The sequence below is a fragment of the Nerophis ophidion genome, linkage group LG09 (genome assembly GCF_033978795.1).
Source record: "Nerophis ophidion isolate RoL-2023_Sa linkage group LG09, RoL_Noph_v1.0, whole genome shotgun sequence".
NCBI lineage: Eukaryota > Metazoa > Chordata > Actinopteri > Syngnathiformes > Syngnathidae > Nerophis > Nerophis ophidion.
The window spans coordinates 28,494,555-28,510,198 of NC_084619.1; the positions used below are offsets into that span (position 1 = coordinate 28,494,555).

At 39.8% G+C, this 15,644-nt stretch overlaps 1 protein-coding gene across 3 annotated transcripts in view; it reads left to right on the forward strand.

Moving 5' to 3' along the window:
• Positions 1–15,644, forward strand: part of cdh23 (cadherin-related 23) — a 619,519-nt gene that overhangs the window by 312,197 nt on the left and 291,678 nt on the right. For all 3 annotated transcript variants that reach the window (XM_061910729.1, XM_061910730.1, XM_061910731.1), the window contains exon 11: positions 6,658–6,846. In XM_061910729.1, coding sequence (XP_061766713.1) covers positions 6,658–6,846 — 189 coding nt within the window. The remainder of the gene's footprint in view (positions 1–6,657; positions 6,847–15,644) is intronic.

The following is a 15,644-nucleotide window of genomic DNA, read 5'->3' on the forward strand; positions in this document are numbered from 1 at the left end:
ACACATCGTGTGTTCTGTATTTAGGGCGGGGCGGCAATTGACTGACTTATCATATTATGTTTAAAGTAAAAGTGCAGTTCATTGCGTTAAATTGTTGGAGTTGTAGCGGGCTGTGCACGACCAAAGATCGTATATTGAGAAAGGATGATCTACAGCAGTGGTCACCAACCTTGTTGAAACCAAGAGCTACTTCTTGGGTACTGATTAATGCGAAGGGCTACCAGTTTGATACACACTTAAATAAATTGCCAGAAATAGCCAATTTGCTCAATTTACCTTCAATAAATAAATCTATATATATAAAAAAATTGGTATTTCTGTCTGTCATTCCGTCGTACATTTTTTTTTTCCTTTTACGGAAGGATTTTTGAAGAGAATAAATGATGAAAAAAACACTTAATTGAACGGTTTAAAAGAGGAGAAAACATGAAAAAAATAAAAATTAAATTTTGAAACATAGTTTGTCTTCAATTTCGACTCTTTAAAATTCAAAATTCAACCGAAAAAAATTAAAAGAAAAACCAGCTAATTCGAATCTTTTTGAAAAAAATTAAAAAAGAATTTATGGAACATCATTAGTAATTTTTCCTGATTAAGATTATTTGTAGAATTTTGATGACATGTTTTAAATAGGTTATAATCCGATTTGCACTTTGTTAGAATGTATAACAAATTGGACCAAGCTATATTTCTAACAAAGACAAATCATTATTTCTTCTAGATTTTCCAAAACTAAAATTTTAAAAGAAATTCAAAAGACTTTGAAATAAGATTTAAATTTAATTCTACAGATTTTCTAGATTTGCCAGAATATATATATTTTTTATTTTAATCATAATAAGTTTGAAGAAATGTCTCACAAATATTCTTTTTCAAAAAAACAGAAGCTAAAATGAAAAATGTAATTAAAATGTATTTATCATTCTTTACAATAAAAAAAATAAATTTACTTGAACATTCATTTAAATTGTCAGGAAAGAAGAGGAAGGAATTTAAAAGGTAAAAAGGTATATGTGTTTAAAAATCCTAAACTCATTTTTACGGTTGTATTTTTTCTCTAAAATTGTCTTTCTGCAAGTTATAAGAAGCCAAAGTACAAAAATAAATGAAGTTATTTAAACAAGTGGAGACCAAGTATTTCAAATATTTTTTCTTGGATTTTCAAATTCTATTTGAGTTTTGTCTCTCAGAATTGAAAATGTCGAGCAAAGCGAGACCAGCTTGCTATTAAATAAATAAATAAATAAAAAATAGAGGCAGCTCACCGGGTAAGTGCTGCTATTTGAGCTTTTTTTAGAACAGGCCAGCGGGCTACTCATCTGGTCCTCACGGTCTACCTGGTGCCCGCGGGCACCGTGTTGGTGACCCCTGATCTACAGCTTAATGATATAAAGTGCACATGATGTCCTACATAAAGCACATTTACAGTCAGTCATATTATCATCCTTTCAACACCTAAAAAACATACTGAGGACATGACCTCAGTGTTCTCGTGGACCCCGACTTAAACAAGTTGAAAATCTTAATCGGGTGTTACCATTTAGTGGTCAATTGTACTGTACAATCTACTAATAAAAGTTTCAACCAATCAATCAATCAATGGTAGTTACAGTCATGCTCACCCTTGACTGCCACTCAACACTGTCTTAGTTTTTTACATGTGATCGAAAAATCATAATGGTTAATTTAGCAGGAAATATACATATACCAGTCATCTGCTGCAAATGTTACACTTATAATGTGGCTTTGTGGTCAGAGTGTCCGCCCTGAGATCGGTAGGTCGTGAGTTCAAGGCTGAGCATACCAAAGACCAGAAAAATGGGATCCATTAAAGTTAAAGCAAACACACTATGTGTGGTGAGATTATCCTCTGCATTTGACCCATCACCCTCAACCTCCCTGCTTGGCACTCAGCATCAAGGGTTGGAATTTCAGGTTAAATCACCAAAATTATTCCAGAGTGTGGCCACTGCTGCTGCTGCTCACTGCTCCCCTCACCTAGTGTGTTTAACTTTAACTTTGATCCAAGATTGAATATCCTAAAACTGAACGAGGCGATCAACTCCCAATAGAAATTTAATTAGGGAGCTGAGGCCTAAAGCTAAAGTGTTTTGAAGGACAGTTCTGGCAACAAATAGAGATATACCAGTTTTAAAAATGGCATTATAAAATATGTTTCATTGCATACTTTTTACAGGACATGCAGGAGAACACTGAAGATCCAATTATGTTAAAAAGTTAAAATCATCATAAAGTGAAGATGCTTAGATGGAGGAAGTACTAAAATACAAACCCTGTTTACATAGGAGTTGGGAAATTTTGTTAGATGTAAATGTAAACGGAATACAATGATTTGCAAATCCTTTTCAACCCATATTCAGTTGAATATACTACAAAGACAAGATATTTGATGTTCAAACTCATAAACTTTATTTTTTTTTTTGCAAATAATAATTAACTTGGAATTTCCTGGCTGCAACACGTGCCAAAGTAGTTGGGAAAGGGCATGTTCACCGCTGTGTTACATCACCTTTTATTTTAACAACACTCAATAAACGTTTGGGAACTGAGGAAACTAATTGTTGAAGCTTGGAAAGTGGAATTCTTTCCCATACTTGTTTTATGTAGAGCTTCAGTCGTTCAACAGTCCGGGGTCTTCGCTTTCGTATTTTACGCTTCAAAATGTGCCACACATTTTTGATGGGAGACAGGTCTCGACTGCAGGTGGGCCAGGAAAGTAACCACACTCTTTTTTTACGAAGCCACGTTGTTGTAACACTTGGCTTGCTGAAATAAGCAGGGGCGTCCATTATAACGTTGCTTGGATGACAACATATGTTGCTCCAAACCCTATATGGACCATTCAGCATTAATGGTGCCTTCACCGATGTGTAATTTACCCATGCCTTGGGCACTAATACACCCCCATACCATCACAGATGCTGACTTTTGAACTTTGTGCCTATAACAATTCGAATGGTTATTTACCTCTTTGTTCTGGAGGACACCACGTCCTCTGTTTCCAAATTTAATTTGAAATGTGGACTCGTCAGACCACAGAACACCTTTCCACTTTGCATCAGTCCATCTTAGGTGAGCTCGGGCCCAACCAAGCCGGCGGTATTTCAGGATATTGTTGATAAATCGGTTTCGCTTTGCATTGTACAGTTTTAACTTGCACTTTGAGATGTGGCGACAAACTGTAGTTACTGACAGTGGTTTTATGAAGTGTTTTTGAGCCCATGTGGTGATATCCTTTACACATTGATGTCAGTTTTTGATGCAGTACTGCCTGAGGGATCAAATGTCCGTAATATCATCGCTTACGTGCAGTGATTTCTCCAGATTCTCTGAACTTTTTGATGATTTTACAGACCGTAGATGGTAAAATCCCTAAATTCCTTGCAATAGCTCGTTGAGAAATGTTGTTCTAAAACTGTTCGACAATTTGCTTACAAAGTGGTGACCCTCACCCCATCCTTGTTTGTGAATTACTTAGCATTTCATGGAAGCTGCTTTTATTTATACCCAATCATGGCACCCAACTGTTCCCAATTAGCCTGCACACCTGTGGGAGGTTCCATATAAGTGTTTGATGAGCATTCCTCAACTTTATCATTATTTATTGCCACCTTTCCCAACTTCTTTGTCACGTGTTGCTGACGTCAAATTCAAAAGTTAATGATTATTTGCAACAAAAAAAAAGTGTATCAGTTTGAACATCAAATATGTTGTCTTTGTAGCATATTCAACTGAATATGGGTTGAAAATTATTTGCAAATCATTGTATTCTGTTTATATTTACATCTAACACAATTTCCCAACTCATATGGAAACAGGGTTTGTACACGGTCTTCTTCAGACAGCCATGACATGATCAAGAATGTTGGGTGACGATGCTATGATTACAAATGAAAACGACTCACTGAACAATTTTCAAGGTCTACACTAGTGGGTGTAGACTGATAGATAATGAGCTTCTGCACAATTGTCATCCATAATGTGCTTGGGCATTTGTGGTTTGATCCTTCGATAGTGTCCCTTTTGCAATTTTGCAACCAGTAAACAGCGTGCAGTATGTCCAGGGAGGGTTTGTGGGACTGAGTAGCACAAGATAAAGGAATAGAATTCCAGTGTGTTCGCCCATGTGAAGTACTCTCCTGTTGCTCCCTCCCTCTCGTCATTGTCCTCCTTTTTGAAGTAGATGCTGTCTCTCGATCCCCCCCTTGTCCCTAAGCCTGGCTTGGCTTTTTAGCATGACGGTCCGACTCTCACACTCCTCAACTTCCAACCTCAGGTTTTTTTTTTTTGTCATGATTTCTTTTCAACCATTATTGTGCACAGAGTGGTTTTCACAGAGTTCAAGAGGATGCGTGAAATGGCTGTCCAAGAGGCTGTGCAAGTGGAAAGATACACAATCAAAGCGTTTTGCCATGTTTAAGTGTAAAGTTCAAAGAGGTTTTAAAAGATATTTTTTTCTATTTGGGCTTTGCAATAATGGCTCTTACTATATGATCTGTTGAAAACACACATTTAGTGGCTGCATCTAATAGTGTTTGGGTGGCAGGCGATGGGCTACTTTCTCCTTCTTGCTGGTATAATACAAAAAGTGATGCTTGCAAATGTAGCCTAGTCTATGTTCATCTTTTTAATTGAAATCAATAATTATAAAGGAGAAAAACAGAAGAAGAGAAAGTGCTAGGGAAAAAAGTCACCCAAAAATGTATTTATAAGGTATGGATTTTTCTCTCCCACTATTTCTCTGTCTATTTCTGTTGTTGGTGTTACTGTTGATTGTGGTATGGCAAAGTGATACAACTAATTCTTCAACTTCGGTAGGGGTAGATAATGCTAAGTTTAGGAAGGCAGAGTTACATTAGGATGATCAGGATTATCCATCCATTTTCTACCGCTTATTCCCTTGGGGCTTGCGGGGGGCAATGGAGCCTGTTTCAGCTTACTACCTTAATTATCCGTACACCAGCAGTATGCGATTAGACATCTGCCAATAGCCAATCAATCAATTATTTGAAAGATAAATGAAAATTAAATCACAAAACATTGAAAAAAAATGTTCTATTTCTCTCGCTTTGAAACGGGGTGGAAGAGGGTTCACTCTCTGCTTCACTCTAAGCACCTAAGTATGTTTATTCAAAGGCAGAACTCTTGCCTCTTGTCAGTCATCAGAATCCAAAATACTTTAATAATCTGTGAGGGGAAATTAAGATTTTCATCACAATCCCATTCAAGAGCAGACACACATTACAGGGAGACAGAACAGGATCGCTGACGGGTTTGCCAATTTACGGCAGCCCTTACAATAAAGTTGAGGAACAAGTAGACGCTGGGGACAGGAGGGTGAGAAAAAAAACAGTCTAAGCCTGGGCCCCTGGAGATGTGTTCCACACTGAGGCAAAGGGGAAACAAAGCTCATAGCCATAGCACACATAAACATGTGTGTAAGAGGGAAATATCAAAGAACACAAACTACATTAAAGATATTAAAAGAGCAGCGCTGATGCGACCAGCCACTTCTACACACAGTTACAAAATAAAAACAACAAAAACAAAACAAAAAACAACTACACTGTGGTGGCCTCTCTAGTGTTCCACACCATCGTCTGCTGGGCTGGGGGGTGGGGGAGCATGGCCAGATAGAGGAGCAGACCCAACAAAGCAACCAAGAGAGTTGCCCACCAACCCTCGGCCAGTGTCCAGTCCGCATGGATGAGAGAAGATACGTTCAAGTAGACCGAGGTGTCCGATACCTGCTCATTCAGCCAAGACATCCACAGTCCTGTCTCTTCATCCGCATCTCCTCTAGTCTCTCCAAAGGGACTCTGGTGTGGCAGAGACCCAGCAGCTGGTCTCCATACCCAAAAAGACTCCTGGGTGGCAGATCCAGAAGTTCACAAAAAGCCCCGCAAAATTCACAAAAGTGCCACCCCTTGTCACAGTCCCAAATGGTTCCAAAAGGCAAAAAAAAATCAAACAAATGAAAACAAGAGGGGAATATCAGAAACACAAATGTACGGTATTTATTGATGTGCAATTTTTGTTAACAATGATTGACATTGTATTTGTATGTTTGTTTACTTATTTAGCATGACTAAAAGTTATTGACCACCCAATAATAATGGTAATAATTAGTATTATTTATTATGATGATAGTGCTTGATTGGGTCTAAAATAATGCTGACAATAATTACGTTTATCAGCAGTCTTTTGTGGGACACTATGTCGTCAAGCAAAATTTATTTTGGTCCCGGGCCTAAATGTGACACTTTTCTATCAACCATTCTATCTTTCAAACCCCCTTTTCTCCTATTTCAGAGGGCTCATACCTTCTATCCTCACGCAGAGAGAAATTGTGTAATTATGTCCTTTACTTGGACTATTTTCTCTTAAATGTCAGTGTTTCCGTGTGTGCGAGTGTGCGTATGTGTGTGTGTCTGTAGATGCAAGGGTCCTCTTTTGACCTCACTTTGAGCCCCATGAGTCAGTGTCCTCTCTTTGATTCAATAAATGAAAAGCTGTAAATGCCCGTCCAGATTGTGAGCTGACAGCCTCCATCAGAAATCACATTTAGTGTGATGAATTGTGTCTCTTGTCATCAATTTCTACACGATGACTGCTTCCTTTGTGCTTCTCCTTAAGGCCACGGAGCTGAAAGAAGATCGCAGTCCATCAGATGCCTCAGTGAGGACCACCTTTACCATCCTGCTCATTGATAAGAATGACAATGCCCCAAAGTTCAACAGTTCTGAGTACCGCGTCCGAATCACTGAACTCGCCCAGGTGGGCTTCGCACTGCCCCTTTTCATCCAGGCTGAAGACAAGGATGAGGTGGGTGTACTGTGGTTCCCACTACTCACTCAAATGTTGACTGTCGTCCATCAGTAGTTATCAGTAAAAGCTAAAGACAATTTTACACACACGTTTAGTGTTTCTGCCACTTACCATTAGTCCTATCTATCTCGCCATCAGTCCCAGCAACATTTCTCTCAATCTGTCATGCTGTGCACATGCTCGCGCACACAGCCGACAACCTGCACATTGGACTCCGCTACTATTCAATTTGCTCTGAAAGAGATGGGACAGAGCATCAAATTATGCCTAACGAGGAAAATCAATCACACAGGGTGCAGATAAGCACACATCGAGTCAAGTCTGTTTTAGGCGCTGAATCCATCGAGGTGGAATTTGACAGATAACTGCAAGTCAAGTGGATAGGGAAAAAGGTGGCGAGGAGGGCAGAGGGAAAATGGCTGAAGTAAAAGGAGGCTGTGAGTATAGCCAGTAACAAGTAGCAAAAAGTTTGAGGAAAGAAGCAGAGAAAATAAATGTTAGTGAAGCGCTGCTGCATGAAATGACTTAGTAGATGGTTGCATGGTCGCATTGATTATTGGGGGTGGGCAGTACGTTCTACGTTGAAGGGAGGAGAACTTTTTCTCTTGCCCGTATTTTTTTGATTTCTAATAAACTCACCAAATCGCCAATTTTTTAGATTTGCCGTTTTATTTATTTTACAATATTAAAGTTAAAGTTCCATTGATTGCTACTCACACACTAGGTGTGGTAAAATATATCCTCTGCATTTGACTCATCCCCATGTTAACCCCTTGGGAGGTGAGGGGAGCAGTGAGCAGCAGTGTGCTCTGCGCTCGTGAATTATTTGGTGATTTAACCCCCAATTCCAAACCTTGATGCTGAGTGCCAAGCAGGGAGGCAATGGGTCCCATTTTTTGTAGTCTTTGGTATGACACGGGCTTCACGGTGGCAGAGGGGTTAGTGCGTCTGCCTCACAATACAAAGGTCCTGAGTAGTCCTGGGTTTAATCCCGGGCTTGGGATCTTTCTGTGTGGAGTTTCCATGTTCTCCCCGTGAATGCGTGGGTTCCCCCCGGGTCCTCCGGCTTCCTCCCACTTCCAAAGACATGCACCTGGGGATAGGTTGATTGGCAACACTAAATTGGCCCTAGTGTGTGAATGTGAGTGTGAATATTGTCTGTCTATCTGTGTTGGCCCTGCGATGAGGGGCGACTTGTCCAGGGTGTACGCCGCCTTCCGCCCGATTGTAGCTGAGATAGGCACCAGCGTCCCCCGCGACTCCCAAAGGGAATAAGCGGTAGAAAATGGATGGATGTATGGGTGTGACTCGGCCGGGGTTTGAACTCACAACTTCCCAGTCTCAGGGCGGACACTGCAACCACATGGCCACTGAGCTGGTGTGATTAATTGAAAAAGAAGACTATAGTGTCAAGCGAAATAAGTGCTCAGGGGGGATGTGCGCATGCGCCCACCTGGACAGTCCAGTGTGCCGAGCAGTTTTTTTGGCAGGGCGGCGTCATTGACAAACCAACGTGTGTGTAGCGAGAGAGAGACCATTCTAGTAGTGATTTAGCGAGTCTCTGGTTCGGGTTAGGGTTAGGGTTTCTCCATATATAATAGCCTAAGACAATATATATCACAATAACTTTGGTATGATACGGTTTTTCTCCTCGTATGCACTCTCACTGAGGCCACAGGGGCAATTATTTGGCAAGCCTATGCCCCGACACGCTTGGGCGCTTTTTTCGCTTGACACCGGGATGCAAAAGGAACCAAGCAGTTGGTTAGCAGGAAACGATCTGGTCTCTCTCTTCCTCTGCATCCATCATGTAGTCCGAAGCACGCTTAGGTCAGCGGGGCCCCTCTTTGAACTGCAACGTCAGACTAACCTAATCTTCGTACAATTGGCTCCATCTTGTTGAACCTCTTCACGTTGTCATGTGATCTTCAGCATTCCTTAATCTTTAAATGCTCTGATAGATAGCATTGGCTCAAGCACAGTGTTCATGACTGTGACCCATGTGGCTAATTACATTTCAAAGGAATACATCTGACACAATGACCCCGTTTACACTGTACACCGATTTTTTTTTTTTGCCCTAAAGTGATACAGATCTGATTATTTTTGCAAGTCTAAATGTTCCAAAGTGCGACCTGTATTTGACTTTTTTGTCAGCATTGGATACTTCATCACAACATTGGGTTTCAGGGAGCGAAGTCTTTTTTTCTACTGTCAAATTTTCTGTGCATCACTAGTCACTGGTGCACAAATAATATGCTATATGTGATATATGAACTAGCGATTGTTGAAGGACCAGGAATTGACTCTATGGCCTATTTCCTTACATGTGCATACATTGCTTACATACATGGCAGAGTTGTTTCCGTAAGTGAGTTGAAAAAGAAAGCTAATGAAGATCCACGCTGATATCTATGTTGCCTATTTCCTAACAGCCATTAAAAGATTAAAACCCTCCCAAATATAATATACCATATATTTACTCATGTATAGATTATGTTACTTTATATTATTTTTGCATGAAAAACACATTTTTAAGGTGTGGTGACCTTTATTTTATTTTTTAGTAGTAGTACTTTATCGAACTGCGCATGCATGTAATGTCATGGCCACATTTAGACTTGTGCGTATTTACACTGGACTATGATAAAGATCACATTTTACTTGCAGTGTAAACAGTCAGCTGACAAAAAAATCAGATTTAAACAAAAATTTAATTTGGGCCACTTTGGCCTGCAGTGTAAACGTAGTCAAAGAAACACATGTCTCCTGTAAAGGGAACTGATGCATATTGAGGGCTCCAAGGATAAATACTGTACTTTAATATGGATAGTATTCCTATCGTCTATGATAACTCAACATCTTGTAATACTACATGCATGCACAATACACATCCACCCATTATCATATTGCATATTTAAAAGTCCACATGCACTCACTATATGTAGGCATAACTGCATTCTACTATTTATATTTGACATTTGTATGCTAATCTAACTAAAACAGTTCGTCAACATACACCAGGGTAAGGGTTATGATTTACAGTAGTACCTCAACATAAGTGCTTAATTGGTTCTCTGACAGAGTTTTTAACTCAAAACACTTGTTGTAGTGCTACAGGGGAGAAATTATCAAGAGGAAATTATGTAACTAACCAAATGACATCGTGTGAGACTATGTGATGCGACTAACCGGAGAGTGTTACCAGCAAGTGTTGAAGGTGCGTGTTGAGTAGAATGCGGAAGTCCCAAGAGGGTGAGGCTAACTCAGAGGTCCGTGGGTAGGCGAGAGGTCGAGGGCAGGAGAGAGGGTGAGATTCGGGGTGGCAGCAAGAAGTCCAGGGGAAGTCTGGGGACACAAGACATACAGCTCAAATGAGCACGGAAGAGGGGAAGCATAGAGAGCGAGTAGGCACTAAAAAAGGAACTAGAGACGTGTGGGCTTACTGTACCATACAGATGGCTACGTTCTGGCACTGGAATGCAGTACGCACTGATCTAAATAGTGTGTGACATCCTCATCAGCGTCTGGTGTGTAGATTGGGGTTTCAGAGCAACGGCTGCTGCTGGAGTTTTGGATTGATTGAGACTTTTATTAGTAAATTGCACAGTACAGTACATATTCCGTACAATTGACCACTAAATGGTAACACCCCGATAAGTTTTTCAACTTGTTTAAGTCGGGGTCCACGTTAATCAATTCATGGTACAAATATATACCCTCAGCATAATACAGTCATCACACATACATTGAATTATTTACATTATTTATAATCTGGGGGTTGGGATGTGGAGGGGGTAGGGTTAGGTTTGGTTGATATCAGCACTTAAGTCATCAACAATTGCATCATCTGAGAAATGGACATTGAAACAGTATAGGTCTGACTTCGTAGGATATGTACAGCAAGCAGTGGCCATAGATCAGAAAGCCTAATAACAAGTATATACATTTGATTATTTACAATCCGGGGATGTGGGATGTGGAGGGGGGATGGTGTTAGTTTAGGGTTGAAGTTGCCAGGAGGTGTTGTTTTAGAGCAGTTTTGAAGTAGGATAGAGATGCACTTTCTTTTACACCTGTTGGGAGTGCATTCCATATTGATGTGGCATAGAAGGAGATTGAGTTAAGACCTTTGTTAGATCGGGATCTGGGTTTAACGTGGTTTGTGTCGCTCCCTCTGGTGTTGTGGTTATGGCGGTCATTTACGTTAAGGAAGTAGTTTGACTTTGGTATCAGGGAGGTGCAGCGAATTTTATAGACTAGGCTCAGTGCAAGTTGTTTTACTCTCTCTTCCACCCTAAGCCAGCCCACTTTGGAGAAGTGGGTTGGAGTGAGGTGTGATCTTGGGTGGAGGTCTAGAAGTAACCTGACTAGCTTGTTCTGGGATGTTTGGAGTCTGGATTTGAGGGTTTTGGAGGTGCTGGAGTACCAGGAGATGCATGCGTAATTGAAAAAGGGCTGATTGAGATTTCCCGCTAGAATCTTCATGGTGCTTTTGGTGACCAGAGAGGAGATTCTGTAGACAAATCTTGTTCGTTGGTTGACCTTTGTGATTACTTTGGTTGCCATTTTTTCACAGGAAAGATTAGCCTCTAGAATGGAAAAAGAGGTGTCCAGAGGCGCACTCAGAGAAGCGCACTGAAGAACGCGCAGCATCATGCGCTTGAGCCGTAACACTTGTATCTCAAATCTCCAAATGAAATTAATGGAACTTAATTTAATTGGTGCTTGCCACCCCAAAACAACACCCTTTTAACATATAACACTAATCTTTGAGATAAAAAAACATTGTGTGGAAAAACAATACAATATAACAACGTACTTTTAACAACTTAAGTAGTTTTATGAAGTTATGTAATAATAATGTACAGTATTTAACTTAGAGAGTGGACTTCTACGGTATCTCTTCCAGCTAATTCACCATCAAACACACTATCAGCAGCTTTTCCCTACCGCTCACACTTTTTATTTCAATGGTTGGAAAACAAAGTTATGTCTAAAGTTATGAGCTAATGCTAGCGAGTAAGACTAGATGTGGCTCTTACAGGGTTCACTGTGACATGTGCAAGGCCAACTAATGCTTATAACTGAAGTTTTTGCTTGCAACTTAAGGCATACTATTTCGCCGGGAGACAGGTCTTATCTCAAAACATTTAAGTTGGGGCACTCTTTAGATGAGGTACTACTTTGTATGAATACTATATCCTTTTAAAGCCTTGATAAGCCCTCCACACATCGTTCACACACACTTTTAAACACTTTCAGTGCACTTAAATCACTTCATACATTCTAAAATCTTTCATTTAAATGACTTCTCAAATCTTAACATAGTCAATGGCACTTTAGAACCTGTGATGCACTTCAGGCCGTAGTTAGTGAACCGTGAAGCGTCAAAGAAACACGGTATACAAAAGCAATTACAATTTTGTACGAAAAAAGAACAATCCACCAACACTAGGAGAAAAGATACACAGATTAGTGTTCTTTCAATATAAGACGTATTTTAAAAGTGTGTTTACCATATTTTCCGGACAATGGATGTATGCCAAAACCAACGAGAAAAAAATATGTTTGCAAACATGAGCCGCACCAGACTATAAACCGCCAATATATATGTGGTGAAATTAGGTATTTACACAAAAATATTTTGTAACCATTTATTTCCATTCCTTAATTGTTTCCAAACAGTGTATGAAACATGACAGTAAAACAGTGGATCAAACAAAACATCTGAACCCACTAGCTGCGGAAGCTAGCTCTCCAATCAGCTAAACACCAGCTAAACAATGTCCTAGTGAGTTTTAGGAAATTGTGAAATTGGAACAATACTAACAGAATGCCATATTAAGGTAATATTACTAACACAGACAGTCGTAAACTAGTTAGCATATTAGCTAATGCTAATGATGCCAGCTTGATTACATTACTATAATAAGTAAAAATAAGCACAAAAACACTTGTATATACATCACACAAGGGACTGTTAAGTAAGTAATATTTGTTTTAGGTATATTGTAGAATTTACAAACATTGCATGGAGTGATAAATGAAGAATCAATACGAGGAGAAACGCTACAAGCGTCCAGAAGACGGGACAGCACGTATATTTCTTGTTGAAAGGGCTAAGCAGAATAAAAAACTGTAGAAATTCACTTAACAGCCCCTGCAGTGAGTAAACGTGTCCAAAAGATGGCACCTTATTATTAAGAATAACACACCCATTTCAGTGTCTTTGCATACCCATCCCTCCAGTTAGTACCGCTTCTCCCTATTAGGGGTTTTGGGAGGGGGCTGGAGCCTATCCTAGCGGCACTCCGCGAAAGGCAGGGTACACCCCGGACAAATCATAGCTTCATCGCAGGGCCATCACAGATAGATAGACAACATTTACATGTTTTATGAAACGTATTTGCATTATGGCCGTTAGCAAAGAAAAATCCCTAAATTACCTGCACCGTGTTATAAGATGCAGGGTTCAATGCGTAGGAAAAAAGTGACGGCTTCCAGTCCACAATTTACGGTAGTTATGGCTTGCATCAAAACATTTCAAATGAGAATTAGGGCCAAACAAAAGAGGGTACAGGATTTTATGACTAAAAATGTTGAATGTTCTAGGATTAGAAGATATCACACTAATACATGTAGCTCACATCTGGGTTAAAGGTTTTTTTTTTGTTTACGATACAGTTTAGCATGTCTTGAACTGTTGATTTTTGCTTGTTTAAAAAACAAAAAGTTAAATAGTATCAAAGTCAATTTTCTGTTTGGACACCCCTGGTATAAGGAATTTGGATATGTGGCAAAATATCCTTCTGGGACTCAGCACCTTCTTTAGTGCATATTTGTGGTGCATAACTCTGACAAAAGAAACAGATTAAAGACAAATGTCTACTGAGTAGGATGCTGGTTTTCAGGAGGACATGGCTTTTTCAAGTGTGTTGCCCTTTTTGAAAAGCCTTTTTAATTGGTTTTACACGTTTACATGGAGCTAATTTCATGCTTCACTTTTGTGTGTATAGAAATGTTGTAATTGATTCACTGTGTTACTCTTTACAAAATAAAAAATAACACCTCCGCTCCGCTTTCACTTGAAAAATGTTTTCCCAAAAATAAAATCCTTATTTGAGTTTTGTAAAAGGAAACAGGTGGCAATTGTAGTTCTCAGTTCATAGATGGACGTCAAAGAGTTAACGACTGAGCTCAGCTGAGGTTTGCTGCTAACTGTTGCAAACCGACATTACCTACATCAATCAAAAATAAATAATGTGAAATATGTGTGCAAACAAAAGCCTTAGATAGATACCTGGTACCCTCTTAATTTGCAAATTAGTTCATCAACGCTCCTGGCACTATATGTGAAAATGATTTTCACTGTGTTGCATGGATGCTGTTGGTGTGATCCCAGGATACAGAGAAGGCGTGCAATGTGCAGTTAGATTCTATCATAATTACAAACGCCGTTGTAAATATAAACGGAATACAATGATTTGCAAATCCTTTTCAACCCATATTCAACTGAATGCACTACAAAGACAAGACATTTGATGTTCAAAATCATAAACTTATTTTTTTTTTTTGCAAATAATAATTAGCTTAGAATTTCATGGCTGCAACATGTGCCAAAGTAGTTGGGAAAAGGGCATGTTCACCACTGTGTTACATCACTTTTTCTTTTAACAACACTCAGAAAATGTTTGGGAACTGAGGAAACTAATTGTTGAAGCTTTAAAAGTGGAAATCTTTCCCATTCTTGTTTTATGTAGAGTTTCAGTCGTTCAACAGTCCGGGGTCTCCGCTGTCGTATTTTACACTTCATAATGCGCCACGCATTTTCGATGGGAGACAGGTCTGGACTGCAGGCATGCCAGGAAAGTACCAGCACTCTTTTTTTACGAATCCACGCTGAATGTCGCTTGGCATTGTCTTGCTGAAATAAGAAGGGGCGTCCATGAAAAAGACAGCGCTTAGATGGCAGCATATGTTGTTCCAAAACCTGTATGTTCCTTTCAGCATTAATGGTGCCTTAAGAGATGTGTAAGTAACCCATGCCTTGGGAACTAATGCACACCCATACCATCACAGATGCAGGCTTTTGAACTTTGCGTCGATAACTGTCTGGATGGTTCGCTTCCCCTTTGGTCTGGATGACACGATGTCGAATATTTCCAAAACCAATTTGATATGTGGACTCGTCAGAAGACAGAACACTTTTCCACTTTGCATCAGTCCGTCTTAGATGATCTCGGGCACAGAATAGCCGGCGGCGTATCTGGATGTTGTTGATAAATGGTTTTCGCTTTGCATAGTAGAGCTTTAACTTGCACTTACAGATGTAGCGACAAACTGTATTTAGTGACAGTGGTTTTTTGAAGTGTTCCTGAGCCCATGTGGTGATATCCTTCAGAGATTGATGTCGGTTTTTGATGCAGTGCCGTTTGAGGGATTGAAGGTCCCGGTCATTCAATGTTGGCTTCTGGCCATGCTGCCAACGTGGAGTAATTTCTCCAGATTCTCTGAACCTTTTGATGATATTATGGACAGTAGATGTTGAAATCCCAACATTTCTTGCAATTGCACTTTGAGGAACGTTTTTCTTAAACTGTTTGACTATTTACTCCCGCGGTTGTGGACAAAGGGGTGTACCTCGCCCCATCCTTTCTTGTGAAAAACTGAGCATTTTTGGTAAGCTGTTTTTATACCCAATCATGGCACCCACCTGTTACCAATTAGCCTGGACACCTGTTGGATGTTCCGAAAAAGTGTTTGATGAGCATTCCTCAACTTTATCAGTATTT